Raw genomic sequence first — 18,409 nt, 5'->3', positions numbered from 1 at the left:
TCCACCGCCAGTTCCCATTATTTCAATATCTACTTGTTGCATTCATACATTGGCCCCATTCATTCATACCACCTTGGAGGGCATTCATAATTTAATGATATTTATTGTTATTGGCCAACTCCCCCGATTTCCTCTCGGTACAACCTGCTTCTATTCCATTCATGGCTTGTCCAATCTTTTCTACTCATATGCTCGCTTGATTGACAGTTAATCAATCTTTCGGTTTTAGTTGGATTCTTTTCACACATTCCCTTATTCTTGGGTGACGTTTTCGCCCTCTCTTTCCGCCCTTCGTCCATTCATTTGTCTGCACCTTGTTGGCCAGGAATACTTTCGAGTTAATCCTTTTGACTTTGTCCGTTTGACGGATTGTCGTTTGACTGACTTCTCTGGCCGGATTGACTGCAGGCGAGGAGTGTCTAAAGCAGATTTCCGGTCTGTAATTGTTATGAGTCTTAAGCCATGAGAATCGCTTCTTAATTCCCTTGTAGGTGTTGGCTGATCGGATTTTTTACGTAAAGTCGTCGCAAAATCTTGTATCTTTCTACAGCCCTAAGATTTGTATAGTGCAGCACTGCACTTGTCTTTTCCATTAAAATGTTGTCTACTAAATTCCCCTTACTTATTATCAAAAACTCATTTTCAATCTTTAATTTTATACTTTTCCTTGCATTTTATTTTTTATCAATTCGAAATAATTAAAATTACAATTTAATTTAAATACATTTTACATATAATTTACCGCAATAGTTAATCATCATGTTTTGCGTTTGTATCATCATCAATATTGTGAATATTGTTGCGCAATCTCAGTTAGCATAGTTAATCGTTAATATTTTATATATATATATTTTAGTTGTATGAACTAAGGTCGGTTCTAATGCACGAAATTACATTAAAGTTAGGGATTAGAAACTAAACATACAGTATGTAATAAATTCAGTTTAATTTTTGTGCCAGTGCCTCCAACTCCTTTCGACATGCTTACGAATTAGCGACGTTAATTAAGCTTCATGTTAAGTGTATTCTTTAGAAAATTAACATAAATATTTACACACCTAATAAACACAGTGGGGAAATAAGAAAGAGAGTCAAATGGGCAAAAAGGAAGTCTTCAGAAGACGGTAAAGTGGCTAAACCTTAAAACTTGAACCCAAATAATATAGCTGAAATCGTTTCTAGCTGCTGCTGCTGCTTTTGTGGCTGCTCATGCTGGGCTTTCTAGCTAATTAGCTGGCGCATTGAAATTTATCCTAAGTGCATTTCATTCCATTTCATTGCGAGTCCATGTCCTAGCATAGTTTGTAAATTCGTTTTAATGACGATAATTATCCTGCTGCTGTTGCGAAGAACCGGAGCTGTTGCTGCGACATCTCTTGTTCTGGGCAGGGGATTCGCCCATATCGAGACTCTCGTTATCGCTATCCATGGTCTCGCTGCAATCGCCATCGTTATCGCCACCCATATCGTCCTGTTTCCTCTTGGCCGTGGCCATTTCCGCCGCATGCCGTTTGCGCCACTTGGTGCGACGATTCTGGAACCAGACCTGCAAGAAAACCAGAAAAGAATTACGCTTTAGTACATAGAAGATAAAATTTAATTGATAAAATTATTTTTTATATTCTTAAAAACTAAGTTAACATTATATAAGACATATTTATTTTTAAGGGTTTCACAATAATATATAGAATCCTTGTTCTCCCTTACCGAATACAGAAGCTTTCAATAGAAGTTAGCAATGTAGTATGCGAATGTGGGTCTTATTGTTCATCAGACCTATTTAGCCTGAAGATATCAATTTAATGTTTTTCTGTCCGTTTGGGGTTCTTAAGTTTTAAGTCGAAAGTTCTCTGCATGTGTAATTAGGCGAGTCACATTGTCAAAGTCATTAAGTCACCCAGAAGAAGGGGGCTCAGGGCCCAGCAACAGCCCATAAGTCGCATCATCAACGCCGGTTAACCCTCAATTAAGACAATATTAAGCTCTGGACAGCCAAATGGCGAAATGTTGCCCAGCAACGGCAGCAGCACGGCAGCAACATCAACGGCACGGCAGCAACAGCAACTGTTTCAGCGGCAAAAACTATGCACAAAACCATGACTAACGTCTTTGGCTGCGCTTCATTTTGCTGGCCTCGCCTCGTTTGCCTCGCTCTGTGGCAACATATGTTGGCCAAAATCCTCCTCAGCTCCCACTCCAACGCTTATGGCTGTTTTAAAAGGGGATTCACATCCAACCCACCCAAGTCCCAGGCACGTTTTCCAGCTTTCCGCTCTTCTCTTCAAAAGCCATGGCCCTACTCAAAATCGGCATAATTTCTACATTTGCCTGATGATGGAGCAGATTTTTGGTAGCTGTTTGCAGTTAGAATCATTAACAAAGCGTATAAATGGGCACTTAATGTAAGAGTATTGCCTTACACAGAATTATGGAATAGCATTTCGAAATGAGAATAATACTGATATTAAGGGAATACTAAAACTAACGTATAACATAATTTTACAACAATTTTCTTTAAGTAAACTTTGTTTTCTTATACGAATTTAAATTTAACAGACTGTCTTCTAAATTTGTATGGTTGTATATAACAACTTCATGGCAAAATGTACAATCTCCTAAATGCTTCATATTTCAAGACCCTCCAATGTCCCGTTTAGTTAATTTCCATTATGCCCTATCAAGAGATCCACATAATTACCTATCCCAGACTGTCATAACCACTTTCGTTATACATTTGCCCCACACCCATGGCGAAATCAGCGCCGAACCCAAAAACCCAAAGGTGCAATTAAACCAGATACAGCATAATTTACAACTTCATTTGCACATTTGTGTAATTATTATTTGCAACATTATGCGAAATAAAAATACAATTAATATTTTTCGTGTGTTACAAGCCGCAGAGGAGAGCGTAGAGACAGAATTTCCCAGTGTCTTGGCCCTCGGAAAAACAACAGACAGCCAACAGAGGCAACAACAACATTAGTCGGCATCATTAAGGCTGCTTTTCATGGTCATTATTTTTTGGTAACATCTGTGTCCATGTTGTTACGGGATTTGCCACTGAGCCATGGGCAAAAAGGAAAATTGAGCTTGGGGCAAGTGGCTGGCTTCCTGGCATTTTCCTTTTTCCCTCCAATCCTCCGCCACTAGATTTTCCACGTCTCCTTTTCCCATTTTGTCGTCATCATAACGATGGTGTATGCGTCATCTAGCACCCACTAAAGCATAGTTGATGTTGCAATGACGACAGATTGCTGACTGTTGAGGGAATATTCAAGTTTTAGTTCCTGGATATCTGTGCTACTTAAGCAAATCCTTCAGATAGACTAGACTTTGCAACGAAAGCTTTATTAAAATCAATTATATTTTTATTCCTTATACTGAGTTTCAGTTTAGATGGAGCAATATATGTTTCAGGGACCACATTGTATTATTTTTGCACTTTTTGGACACCCACGTTCTAATCCCTAAGTGGAATTTCACAACTGTTTGCAACACTTTTATGGGCAAAATATCAAACATTTGCCGATAGCCTAGAAGCCGCCTTGGCAGGTACAGACAGCTAGCCAAATGGCTGATACAGAAGATGGTCAAGGGAACCGGGCTGAATTTATGACAGCCAACATGTCAAAGTCAATCAAATATTGTGGCAATCAATTTGACTTGGTCACGTTACGCTTCGATTTCGAATTGGGATTTATTTATTGCGGCAGGAGCAGCACCTCCAAAAAAACAGGGATCAAAAAACACACAGCACCACAGCCCTCAAACGAAGAGAAACGTTATAAAACATATTCCATTTTGGCACCACAGCGGGAGTCCCTGATTCCTGGGCCATCCGTCAGGTGGGCCCTCAGATAAGGATAAAAAGTGTTATGTAAATTTCGTAGGAACGGACGGATGTCAAAACCAAAAACCTTCAGAGTGTGGTGTGCCCTCAAAGCGAAATATATGACTCTTTGGGCAAATTGGAAATTTATTTGTTTACGCGTCCTGTGCGGGGGATACTTAAAAGTCATGAAAATTTACAACATGGCTGCGCACACCGATGGCCAATACATCTGACAACTTGGCTCCTACCTCGTTCACCTTTTTTTTCTCCTATTGGTCCACAGAATTTTTTATTTATTTATTTTAGCCAGAGCGCGTTTGTGTGTGTTTTGTAGTTTTGGCTCGTAAATTTCCGAATCCGTATAGCCGGCTCGCCCTCGCTCTTTATATGGGATCGCTTTACGTATTTATGTGAGTTTGTGATTTATTTGATTTTGTATTTCGTAGCCATAAACTTGAAGCCAGCTCAGAGTTTGAGTCATAAAAATGCATTTGGTTTTTGGGACTCTTTTTTTTTGGATATTCAACTAATTGTTAGGAAGAACCAGAAATCGTCTTCCCCTCTTATGTAAATTCCTGGTCAAACCCATTCATTAACACACAATCAAATCCATTAGTCGGTCACAATAGAATTCTTCCTCATCACCGAAAAAAAATCAATTAGACAATATTCCCCATTTCTGTCATAAGTTTTTATGAACCGGCCCATTGTCAGCTCGTTGGCCTGTCAGTTTTCGTCAGCTGCCCATTGTCGTTGCCAAACTGTCACTTCTGACAGTCGCCTCGAATTGGATTTGGTCCATAAGCTTTCATTATTCCAGTGCTAATTATGCGGCTCGAACTTTGTCTCATCAAAAGTAACAGATCATAAAATGCCATTTTTAGCCATAATAAATATTGTGTTCATCTATAGCCATTGGCACTTAGCTACATTCCGTAAAATGTACTTTTATGGCAGCTGAATATTGAGAGTTTTAACGAAATTAATTTCTTGGTAAGGAATAGGTATGCTAAGAGCTTACCATAAAGTGTAAAGTGCTTATAGACATTTATAATATATGTATAATATATTTATATAATTTTTAAAGAGTTATTTGTAAAATCGGAATACAATGTCCTAAAGAAACAAAAACTGAGATATTTCTTAAATTTATTGGCATATTTAGAAGGTGTTTTGCCCTCAAATGGGTATTATTTATTCATCTACTCTGTCTCATGTAGTATTAGTCATATCCCCATTACAGAGTCTCATATTTCGTAACCTTAAAATACCCCATAATTGCAAAATCTCATATTTAATTAATTCCCCAAATTGTCTTTTGCTTTAAGCCAATTACACCAAATGCCAGCTCCCCCATTTCCTGTTTATCGTGCTCTCAGCCATTATTTCTAGCCACCTACTATTTGCAAAACAATCCCAACCAAAGTGTTTACATACATTGACTGAACAATCAGTACCCGAAATGCCATTACATTTATGCAAAACAACAGGGAAGAGCCGGCAAAAATCACGAAAAAGCTATAACAACAAAACATGCAATAATTTTATTGCCCGGAGTGGACCTCCTAACTTTGCCCCCAAACACATGGGCTGTCATTAATAATGGCCACAGACGCTATAATTCACCCCGGTGGGCGGTGGGCGGTGGGCGGTGGGTGAGTGGCATCGGAGGTCTCCCGCTCATAAGAGCGTACAAAATGGCGACCATTTGCATTAAATGATTGCTAAAACGAAGGACGAAAGGAGTTGTGCTCTCTCTTTCGCCGTCTGTGTCCAAAAACGGTTTTAATTATGATAACAGCGCAATTATTCTTGTCAAGATCATTTGACCAACCACCCACTTTCATACAGATGCACTGAGAGAAATTTTAGTACAATGCTTATCTTGAAATTAATATCTTGAAAATAAATTAACTTATATTAACCAAAACTACAACTTAAACAATCTTATTTAAAAATTCCAAATTTTAATTCCCAGAAAATTTTATATCTGTTAATCGTTTAGAATTTAAAAGTAAATTTTTTTTGGAATACAACGGATTAAGGATGTAATTTTTTAGGATAAACAAGATCATAGATTTAATGGATCTCAAAAATCAAAAATGTTAGTTTCATTGGAATTTTATAAAGAATTATATAAGAATGGATTCGAAAGTTATTTGCATGTACTGAAATATCATTACCCATTTCTTGATTTCTCTCTGTGTACTGGCCACTTTGCATTTTGTCTGTCTGTCATAATTTGCCTTGGTTTTTGGGGGCGGCTGCTGTCCAGTTTCTGCCTTTTTGTTTGTCAATTTGCATACTATCATCGTCATGGCTGTTTTTCATCTGTCTCTGGCTAACACACACTGGCACACATGCACGCACACTAATTGAATATGTATGAAGCTGGCAGGATGCCCATCGTTGTCGTTGTCCCTTCTGCATTTCGTGCCATCCCGGGTCCAGAATTTAATTTACACTCACCCAAAAGTCATGCAGTCATTTGGCATGTCTATCAGAGAGAAGAGTTGAGGCGGCGAGGAGAAAGCAGAGAAATGTGGGGGAAAATGGGGAAAGCTCGGGAGTGGGATTCAACCCGAAATCCTGCAGTTTCCATCCATCTCCCTGTCCATTTGTACTCGTCATCAGCGCATTCCCTAACCTCCGCTCCCCTTCGTCCTGTTTAGTCCTTAGCACAAAATGACGCATATTTAGCTGCAGCTCAAGCCATCAATCCTGAATGTTCATCTATCTATCTCTATCTCTGTTTCTTCGCTTTCTCTGTCTCTGTCTGCCCTGTGCCTCATTCTTTGGCAATTAATCATTTTTCCTCATCATAAACGTGATTTCTTTTCCACTCTTGTTTGCGCTCAGTTGTGTGGCGAGAAAAGGTTTTCCATTCGGGTGGGGATTGGGGAAGGTATTTTGAAGGGGGTGGTGTCACACAAATGGGGCAATCATGTACATCTAATCAGGATATCTGATTTGGAAATATTTTGTAAGCTTTGAGGAGCAGCTATTAATTTTTTAAGTAATTTCATTGTAAGCTCTAAAAAATAATTTGTCTAAAACAAACAAATAATGAGATAATGTATTAGAGATTAAAGCCTCACTTTTCTTAAAAGGTGATATTTTTATTTTAGATATAGAACAGTTTTCAGAGATGAAAATATAAGAATCTATTCAAAAATTGGCTTTTATTCTATTATTCATTTTTTAAGTAAGTTAACAAAAAAACATCGTGTTAATCTATTAGAGATTAAGCCATTAGTTGTCCTAAAAGATGGTTTTTTAGTTTTAATATAGAACAATTTTAAAGATGAAAAAATAAATATCTTTAAAAAAAATGGCCTTTAATTCTATTATTTATTTATAGATTTTGGTCTTTAGCATCATCACACTAGTGATAGTAGTTTCCAAAAACTTCGACAAAGAACTCCTACTTATTTTTCCTCTAACTCTTTAGCAACCCACCGAATTCTGGTGATTTTAAAACCCACCGCGAACCAATTAACTTGCCCAGCTTAAGGCTAATTCAAGAATTACAAGGAACCGCAACTCAGTTACAGATACGTGGCGAAAGATACAAAATCTCGGACGGCACACGCGGCGGAACCACGAACCATCGACCATGACACGTGCGTTTTCCGGGGTCGGATTACAACAAAAGTTGATGACAACAAATTTGACGACACAAAGGATTTATTTGTTGATAACATTTCCTTCCTTTTTATTTGTTGGTGTGGTATGGGTGGAAAAAAGGGAACTTTAAAATGGTGGAGGATAACACATTGCACTAAGCCTTTGGGACGCGGTACCCCGGGGAATGGGGGCCATTGAGACCCATTGGCGCCATTTTGTATTTCGTGGTAAGGCCGAAAAATCCACGAGATTTGCCTTTCAATAAAAATGCAAATTTGTCAGAAAAGTCAGGGGCAAAACCAGCGGAGTTCTGCTTACTTCGGTCTACCTTTTTCGGAGTCAGTTTCTGCTCGTTTTTATTTTGTTTGGGCTCGGGTTGACTGCCTCATCCGCCATTTTAATGAGCTTTTAATTTGCATTTGCCAGAAAAGGCTGAGTCCCAGTTTTGGTGGGACTCGCTTTTGGAGTTCATATTTGCTTACCTTAACCTGCGACTCGGACATTCCTAAGGCATAAGCGAGCTTGGCACGCTCTGGTCCGGCCAGATATTTGGTTTGCTCGAATGTCTTCTCCAGGGCGAAGATCTGCTGACCACTGAATGTTGGGCGGGTGTGTTTCTTTTTGCCATCCTTGTCGTTCGATGGGTGGTGCTGATGCGATTGGGACAGATTGGCGGACACTAAAAGGAAAAAATAAATATTTATTAATATACATTTATTATTTAGACAATCATAATTGTTGTTTATAAACTGAAAACCATATAATTTTCACTTAAAATCCCCCACCTCTTCTTTTTATATCTATATCATGACCCGAAACTTTTCGAATTTCCAAAATTCAAACACTTTGAGCACCTTGTTTACAAGCATTTCTCAAAATTGTATACTTTACGGCTCCCCCAAAAATGTATAATTTGAATTGTTAAACAATGTCGCCGTAAAGATGTGGACCAAGTTGTTTAGCGCATCCCGGGGTGGTTGGAAAATGGTTTCCTTGTTGCGGCAGAAAAGTTTTATGACATTTATTAATTGTTTACGAGGCGACAGCTGCTAATTTGAGAAGAACTTTTGGGACAACGGCAGGGTAAAAGGTGTTTAGGGGTTGTCAACTACAATTAAATGATTTTAGATCCCTCAGAAATATTAAATTTACATGCTATAAAATCATACTTATATTATTACTTGTATACAAAACAGAAAAATTGGAAAATGTTTTTTAAATTACTTCTGTTAAATGTACAAAAATAGCATAATATTACACCATAAAATAACCTTACCTAATAAATTTCAACATGACTAATATTATTTTCCCAGCCGAATAATAATTACGCCCTAATTACAATGTGCCACCAAAATGAATGTAAGAAAAGCTCGACTGAAAAAATCCCTATACACACGTTTGCCCAATTAACAAACCGAAATTGACCACAGCAATTTATGGTGCAAGAATCCCGAGGACGAAAACTTTGCCGTCGAGGGTCGTCGGAGCCTTCATTAAAATCAATTAGCAAAAGCGACGACGACGACAGCGAGAGGCCAATAAAAGCGAGCCAAGTGGTCCAAAAACAGAACGCCCACCCGGCGACCACGCCCCCTCACCAAAGGGGCACTGCCAGGGGCGCCGGCAGGGGGGATTCGCCAGGGGGCTACGTGCCCTGTTCGCTCGTAAAGTCAGTCAAGTGGACATGGAGGGTGGTCATAAAATTAAACGGTAGCTGTGGGAACGGCAAAAAGGGAGTGGGCGGTGGTGGATGGTGGGTGGTGTGTGTGTGTGCTTTCAATTAATGTCACCCCATTATTAAATGATCCCTAATTATGTGAAATGATTTAACTAAATATGCACGAGGCAGAACCCAAAAGGGGACATCGGTTGGAAAGGCAAATGGGCTCTTGGCAAAAGGTAAAGCCACAGACAGCCGTCGCCCTCAAAAAGGGGTGGACCTTTTTTGATCTGAATTGCCCTGAAACTTTGTGTCCCTTTATGATACTTTGGTGCCATTTGCGCAGAATTATTAATTTAAATTGTTATTTCTAACAGCTTTCATATAGATAAGGTTGTTTTTTAATTGGGTTGAGCCCTACACTACTCTGAGTTAAATGGGATGGTAGGATGTGTGTTTTGGTAGAAGAAAGGATTGTACTTAAACGACATGCGTTTAAATTATCAAAGTATGAAATCTAACAAATAAGGTAAAACATTTTATTTTATAAAATGTGGCATGTTTTATAAGGAAACTAAATAATCTAAAATAAGCTTTCCTTTTAAATACCAAAAAATAAATGAATAAAGGTAACTTTCATGAAAAGATTTTGAATTTCCAAAACATTTACAAGGTTATCTGAATTATTACTTCCATTGGAAGCCTTCAAAAAGTCTTTATTTTCACGGATTCCATTTTCATGTCAGCTGCTACTCTGTCCTACATTGCTGGCCCTGTTCGAATTATGAAAACAAAATGTCTTGCCAAATAAAAATGTGTGTGGCATTAAATTTATACGTTTTTATTTTTTTCTTTTTTTTCGCAGACAATTCTGGAGCTTAACAAGAGTTGTCAATAAAGGGGATAGGATGTTCGAGGGTATCTCCCGCGGACTTTCGCTTTGGAGGAGGGGTTCGGCGATGTAACAAGCGTAATCCCTTGCAAGAAAAATTGTAGCAGTGATAATTTTTTTATTCTCTTTCGTTATAGCTATCTCGCTTTGGCCCCTGCTTGTGTCTCTTTCACTCCGCCGGGGTCCTTTGGCGGTTGGCAGCTGCGTCCTGCAAGGACCCTCATAAATAACAGACAAATATGAAGCGTTTATTTGCTCACGTCACGGCCCTCAAACGCAATGCAATGAAATGGAAATGGTCCGCCCCTGCCCCCATTGTGCGCCCCCCTCCGCACGCCCCTGGGTCCTTCGATTGAGGCAGTGGCAGTTGTCTATAATCGCATAAGTCACCCTGTTGGCATCGCTGCATTTGCACTTTTTCCTCCCAGCACTCGAATTCTTCGGCTCTTCCTTTTTTTTCATCACTGCCAATATTTTTTACGGCATTAATATTTTTTGTCATTCTTTGGCGGGGTGGTGAGCAAAGTCAAGGTGGGCGTGTGCTGTTTTGGGTAAATGTTTCCCTTATTGAAAATATTAAAAGGTCGTTTATTATCGGTCGTGATGGAAAAAATGAGGGAAATGTCATTGGGGTGGGGTAAGTACAGCGGGAAATCGTTAACACCAAATGTTGATAGACATGGGATCATCTTATGAAATATAAAGCATGAAGATATTAGAAAAAAATAGTTTTGATAGCGGAAACTTATAGCATTTCTATATTTTTGAATAACTTTTTATTCGAGCTTTCATCATGCTTTTCTTAGATTTCCTAAAATATTTTTATTGTCATGTCATTCAAGTTAAATTTCATTGACTTTGGTCATAGTAAAACCATTTACCTATATCCTAAATCAAATTTGAGATCAAAGAAATGATTATCCTAACTAAAATATCATAATTTTAAGCTTTTTATTCCCAAACCACGCCAACCTAAATCATTTCCAGACGCTTCTCACGTTGAAATAACAATCTTGTAAAATGTTTATGCCAATCTGGTTGCTGAGCAGTAAAATCCTTGCACACCAGTTGGGGCGGATAATCCGCACCTTTTTATATACCCCAGGTAGTGGAGGGAATACCTATATATATATATGGGTGGGATGTTTGGATGCCTCATTAAGTGCCACTGCTGCCGTCCCTGTCTCTCCCTCGTGTCTTGTGCGGAGTTTTATGGCCTGTTTTATGCCCGATTATATGCTTAAAGCACAAGTTTTACAGGGAGTCCAGGGAAATTCCGGAGGGGATGACACAGAAAATGCCACTTGAATTTTAATTAAACGCAACAGCTAGGCGGGCTAGTGCCATCTCTCTCAGCTGTCTTCATTAAGCTTAATGAATTGTGTCAAACGCAGACTGCGGTTTCAGTTGCCGTCCCGCTCTGAATTTACGATTCTTTGCCGCTCGTCCTGTATTTACTTTTTATGCCAAAGTTAATTATTTCATTAGCACAATGCGGTTACACGCTTTATTTTAATTTGGCTTTTAATGAATAAAAGCCAGCACCGGATGTTATGGAATAAAAAGATCGGAGAAGTCTTGTTTGTTAAGAAATTTTAGTTATATAATTTGTGATAAGGAAACAAGTTTGAGTTCTTTACAAGCAATATAATTTCTGCCTACCCTATTTAATTAACTATTTATATCTGCTCAACGGTTATTAACCTACCCCAGTTTGTCCCCTCTGATAAGCAAACTTATCCATATAATATCCAAGCCCACTATCAGTCATTATGTAAACCAACTTAATCCCTTTCAATCATAATAAATAAAATTCCGCAATGAACTTGCATAAATTGAGAGCAAATAAATTGCAATTAATGAATTGCAGGGCAAATATTGACAATAAACAATGAAATAATCGCATTGATATCAATAAACAGGTGCAAATGCAGATATGGGCGAATAAAAACGAAAAACCCGGCAACCAAATGAAATGAAAAATGCCCTGGCTTAATCAAAGAGTAAATAATGCCACCCAAAAGCTAATCAAATGCAGTGGCATTATTAATAACAAATAAAATGTGTTGAAAAAGAGGAGAACAAAAAATCATAGCCTACTTTCGAGGGCAGGAGACCAAATTTAAATGAGTTTGTTTGTGTGTGCCCGTGTGTTATATGCGCACACGCACACACAGGCAGCGGGGAAAGCTTTCTCCCTTGTTAACATGACAGCCTACAAGCACATAAACACAAATACCCACATATACGTATGTTGGGCTGCTCCATTTCGGGATAAAAAGTAAGGAAATCCGAGTGGAGTAAAACAAAACACCCCCCCCCAGTATTTCAGCTAGATAATAATGTGGCAACATATTCTCGCAGCGTCTGTGTCTGCCTTTATCTTCCTATATACATTATGTACACAGCCAGTCTGCTTTAACATTTTGTTTTCGGCTAACGAAAGTTTTTTCCGTCTGGGTCCACCAGCTGTCGCCTCCTTGCAGCTATAAATACGTATATACACAAATAAATAAAAGCGGATATAAGGAGTGGTTGTATGTTTATGTAAATAGGGAAAATATGGGCATGTTTCACGTGGCCAAAGTTAACCAAAACGGAAATGATGTGGAAACAATGAGCCGCAGCAACTGACAATTGAAACATGTTTTTCAAATTCAATTCTATTTTATGGCTTGTTAGCGCTGACTGAGACTCTCAAATATAGAAGTATTGATTTTTATGTGGTGTAGAAGTGGAATAATATGCTAAAGAAAGTGGCCTTGAGACTTTAAGAATATTCTGACTGGTAAAAATATAAATATAAATATAATTATAGATTAAATAAAATCGCTATATTTTTACACACCATGTCACAATACAAATGGTATATAAGTAAAATGTTTTAAAAGTTGGTATTACCTTAAGGATCTTCTTGATGCCAAAACATTTGTATCTCTTCATAATCCCTAATTTTCCGCTGACTTTATCCAGTCGCCTGTTTCTACCCACCTATCCAACGATTCGCTGCTCTGTTTAGCAAATCAATTAAACAAATATTTGCTCAATGTTGCCCACAGAGCTACCAAAAGCGTGAAAATTCCTCGGCACCTAACGACACACTTCAGAAATCAAATCGAACACAAGACAAACATAAACACAGACTCCGTGCCACGAATCGCACTCTCCATCTCTGCACGATCGCTTGAATGCAAGAAAATTGTGAACGATTTCCGAGTTTTGGGCCAAGAGTTTAGTGCCCAGTCATGGCCGCAATTAAAAGGCAAACAGCAGCAGCAGTAGCCCACAGCACTAAATCAAATCAATTGCCAATGCGAACCCCAAGACGATGACGATAATGACGTGGAAGAGAGGGGCCTTTAAACAAATAAACAATTGTTGGAAAAAAGGAAAACGAGTTTCGGACTGGTGGCACATTACTTAATGAGCTTAGCGATGCCTATAAATAGATGTAATAATGAAGTAACCAGATCAGAAATCAGAAATCGGCTGGCCAGTAAATTAATTTTTCATATGTGCGGGGTGCCATCCCAAACGTCCCAACATCCCGGCTATCATCATCGCCATCATTATCGACTTTTGTGTGGAGTCATGCCGAAAGAGAGCTCTCCGGACCCGCTGATCGTGTTAAAGTGGTTCCTCAACACTTATTAATGAGTCGGACAATGCAACTTGCCCCCGTTGTAAGTCGCATTGGTAATCACTTGAGAAGCCCATCGCCTGATCACCGTGATCATTAGTTGGGCATTCGCTGCGCTTTGTTAACGGTTCCCCAGGTGCCCAGGTCCCCAGATCCCCCAATCCAATCCGATTTGATTCGATCCCCTCCTCCCGAACAGGAAGTTGAAATCGCAACGAGGTGTGCCGGCTTACAATCGTAACCAAATTACGCGCCCGATTCACCAATCTCCTCGATTGTCAATCGATCAATCGCAAATTAATGTTTGTCTGCTGACCATTCCAGGAATTACTTACTCGTATTGGAGAGCCGTTCGCGCCACGCTATGGGATTGGCCACCAGTCCTTGTAATCCCGGCCAGTACAGGTGCGTGCGGTCCACTATGTGTCCGGCGTGGGTCTTCAACGGCGCCCCCTGACTCTGGGACAGATATTGGGCCATTCCCGCTGCGGCGGCGGCGATCGAGAAGCGGGGGATGCCAGCTGGGGGAAAATAGATATAGGGAAATCAATTATTTGATTATGCATTTTTTAGGACTACGTATCTCGAAAATTCCATCTAATACATACTTACATCATATAACTAGGATATACCGATTTGAAATCACCATTTTATAATATACTACATTTTTAGTAATTTAATTTAAATAAATGTAAAAATCCCAGATACCATTTTCGGTTTATACTTAATCTTTACGCTATGTGATAAAAGCAGCATTATATTAAGTATTAAATAAAAAAACTGGTATATTTTAATAAAACTGATTTTTTCCCGAATTGAAAAATGATCATCATTAAAAAAAATTAATATTGTTTTAATTGTTAAAATAATACTTATATATTTTAAAATGTATAATTATAAAATTATATTGTTATCCAAAAATGTATTATGATCGTTAAGATTAAGACTGTTAAAGTCTCAATAACTAAATTTTTTATTTTCAAAAAAAGGTTAAAAAAATAAAGTTATCGTTGAATTTTAATTACAATTTAACTAATGATCTAAAAAATCGATGCAATTAAATATTTTTCAAAAGCCTGACAGCACATAAGCAATGATATTAATAACGCAAAAGCGATCCTATCAATCATATAAGTAGAGAATACTTCACGATCAATTGTGTAACAACTATCAAAATACCCCATTAACTAATCCTCTCTAAAGTTTATTTCCCCTTCATGAGATTTTCGTCCAATTTGTTCTCAACTAGCCAATTTTTCTGCCCACTCATGCTCAACTTACTTACACAATACGGAATTTGTTCGAATTAATTAAAGGCCATTAAATAATTTGTCATAAAAAGAATAAGAGACATTTTCGGTGACCGAGACGTTAAAAGAAAAAAACCGTATGAAAAAATAAATAAACGAATCAAATCACATAAACGCCCTCGTTAAAAATAATTAAAAATGTTATGGCAAATTGTCAGCGCCCTGTCGGCCGCGCCCCCTGTCAATCCACTGTCATGTCACACAATTGGTCCACATTTAAGTGAAAAAGTCGAAAAATCAGAGCCAGAGACAGGGCGAGTGAAAAACAAAATCATTTTAGTGAAACGACAACGTCACAGCCCCCCAAATCCCTATATGGCCCACGTTTTTCGTGTGTCATTTTGATTTAATTACAAACAATTTGACAACTAATTGCTGCAACATTTAACGTTAAAACGCGTATCTCATTACGTTTTGTGGTAATTTTGCAATTGGATATTATAACCACTAGGGGGTTTCGTAGAAAACTCTGTGCTCAATATCTAAAATTGCCCTGATTAGGTAAAGGTTTCGGGGGGCGTAATGACAAAAGGGGGTTTGTGGGCTGGGGAATGGCTTTTATTGAATCATATGGAATCATGCCAAACCGGATTCGCAAACAAAACAACAATTTTCGCTCGTTTTCGTTCGCTGGGGTAGCTCTTTTATTTTTCTGTTTGGTTTGCGAAACGAGTTTTTGAAGCATTTAAAATATTTCGTTTTTTTTTTTGGATGTGTTTGGTGCATACATAATATCTATTGATTCGCGGTTGATATATATTTTAGTGTTGCATAATGATTTTGTGAATTGAATTGGGGACTTCGGGCAGCCAATTGTAGGTGTAAAGGGGTTAGGAGTTTTTAAACAGGCTTAAAAAAAATCCTACAAAGCTTTTATAAATGGAGAAGCACTATTACTCTCAGTTGCTATTTTGTAACGATCATTTTAGTAATTGTTAAAGGGTAAAAATTTGTATATATCGTAATACCCAACTATGTCTTCAAACAAAGTCAAACAGTTTTAGAATCAAAATAAAGTCTTAAAAATATCTGATCTTAACTATTTCGAAATTAATGTATTAAATCGATAATTGATATAAAATATGATATAAAATTATATGTCAAGTGAGCTGAAGAATTTTAAAAATATTCAGTTAAAATATTTAATGAAAATTTTTGCATGTTGTTTTACATTACTATGGTTATTTTATTTTAAATATTTTTATTCTAATCAAAAACACTTCACTTTTAATATTCCATAGTACCATCGAACTAACCACATCTGCCATCTACCAAAACAAATTTAAGTTATAGAATGATGTTACTGGCACTTATCCTCGTTATTTTCAATTAAAGAATTTACCCTTATATAATATCCGACTTAAGAATCTTAACATTATGAAAATTTAACTATTCAACTATCCAGATCCCATCCCCTACTCACCTCCTGTTAAAGCACTTAGACCCGCCGATGTGACCGGCGGCGGTTTGGAGAGGATGGTATCGATGCCGTGCGGATTGGGGGCTCCCTGGCTGTTGGTGTTCGTGGTCGTGGTCGAGGAGGACGAGGAGCTGCCGCCGGATCCCCGGTCGCTGATCAGATGGGAGTTCGGGCTATGTCCGTAGGACAGTCCATTGCCAGAGGCCGACGAACCGCCGACCCCTTGACCACCACCCGTCTTCATTTCCGTGGTCATCGAGTGAAGGGCCGCTAGCGGAGGACCCAGAAAACTCAGCGGCAACTTGTGATCCATGTGGTTATTGTTGTGGTTATGGTTGCCGGCGTTTCCCCCATGATTGGCATTATGCAAGGCCAGTGGATTGACCCCGTGGTGGTGCTGGAACTTCCCCCTCTGGCTGGTGAGATTCTCGGGACTGTAGTCGTTCTGGGCCTGCGGCGGTGGACTGGCCGACTCACTGGTCTGGCAAGGATCCTCCGCTCCACTGCTCCGCTGGCTCAGGGCATAGGACTTGGCGCTATCCACACCGGGACTGGAGTTGTGTTCGTATCGCGGAGATGGCGAGGAATCGGAGTGGAGTCGCGAGGAGGCGGGTGGCGGTGTCGTCGACGGCGAGTCCGAATCCTTGAGGCCACCGCCATGTGCCGCCGCCTTGAGCAACATCAGCGGACTGCTGTTATTATTGTTACTGCTATTATTGTTATTATTATTATTGTTAATATTATTATTGTTGGCATAGACAGCTGCTGCCGCCGCAGCACTGTGGTAATCGGCCAACTGTTGTTGGTAGTCCGCCGCCGCCATCGCATGGGCATGGACATCCGCAAATCCGTTGCTCATGGCCGCCGCCAAATGGTGACGCTGCGCCGCCGACGGGGGACTCCCCTGAGCGGCGGCCGCAAAGCTGTGGTGTCGCATATAGGGATTTATCAGATCCATTTCCGGCGCCTCGTGGCCGTAGTCCAGGCACTCGGTGTGCTGCTGCGGCTGCCTGTAGAAACTGGGCGGCAGGGCCAAGTTGAAGGCCGAATTGGCGGACAGCTGGAAGCTCTGGGCCAGCTGCTTGGCCGCCACCTTGGCGTCGGGCGGTGGGGGCGTGGGCGAGGGATTGCTGCTGCCACCCGCCGGCGTAATGCTCAGGAATGGACTACCCAGCTTGGGATCGGTCTGCGGATAGGGATGCACTCGGAGAAGATGGAATCTTTAGGATCTGCGTTGGTCCAAAATATATTCTTGAAGTAACAAACACTTTGACTTGGCTATAATGGGTTTTAGTTCTCGTTTATATGTGGGTTATCCTTTTTTATAATGCCTTGAGGTTCCTTGATTAGTTACCGAACCTTTGTTAAGAATTTTTTTAGAATTTCCAGACCTTATTGTTTTTAAATTTTGATCTTCTATTTTCTTTTGGGTAAGAGTTTCAGTTTAAGTGTTCTGTATTTTTTTTTAGGTTTCCGTTTACACTTTCTTTTTAATGTTGTATTCCTATTAGGATTTTATATAGCTTTCCAATCACAATATGATCGTAAGATCAATAGATCTTGAATCCCTTTACTTCACAAGCACGAAACCAATTTACGAAAACGTCGAAGGCTTTAAAATCTTTACACTCAGATCGTTCTTAGTTTTTATCAAACCACACTTGGTGTCCACCGATTTTGAACGAGATCAGGCTAACGTTTTTGGTAACTCCGTGGCCGGGAAATATCGGAGTGAATGAAGACCCGCGCGTGTCCGCTTGTTTAGGCCTACGACTAGCGAATGATTTCGAAATTGACTCGACTGGCCCTCAGTCGCACAATCTCAGTTTCAGTTTCAGTTTCGGTCTTTGGTTTTGGGTTGGGGGTACGGCTTTCAACCCTCCGAAGACCGGATTCCACTCGCAGCATCACCGCTCGAGAGTGCGAGCGAGAGGGGTGCATATGGTCGACCTTATCGCACCCATCGCTGTGTCTCTCTCTCGCCCACAAGAGCGTTCCACAATCAGTGTAAACATGAAATGCAGA

General features: G+C 39.5%; 1 protein-coding gene across 1 annotated transcript; it reads right to left on the bottom strand.

Annotated features, from left to right (window-relative positions):
- Positions 1-734: 734 nt before the first annotated feature.
- LOC119553654 (homeobox protein Hmx) lies at positions 735-18,128 on the bottom strand. Its single transcript, XM_037864140.1, has 4 exons — positions 16,388-18,128; positions 13,990-14,175; positions 7,945-8,141; positions 735-1,546 (listed from the first exon to the last, which is right to left on the bottom strand). Exons 1-4 carry the CDS (start codon positions 17,340-17,342, stop codon positions 1,316-1,318), a joined length of 1,569 nt encoding a protein of 522 aa, XP_037720068.1. The 5' UTR covers positions 17,343-18,128; the 3' UTR covers positions 735-1,315.
- Between the last annotated feature and the right edge of the window lie 281 nt (positions 18,129-18,409).

The sequence above is a fragment of the Drosophila subpulchrella genome, chromosome 3L, assembly GCF_014743375.2.
Source record: "Drosophila subpulchrella strain 33 F10 #4 breed RU33 chromosome 3L, RU_Dsub_v1.1 Primary Assembly, whole genome shotgun sequence".
NCBI classification, from domain to species: Eukaryota; Metazoa; Arthropoda; class Insecta; order Diptera; family Drosophilidae; genus Drosophila; species Drosophila subpulchrella.
Note: the sequence above shows the minus strand (reverse complement) of the source record. Positions and strands in the feature narration are given on the sequence as shown.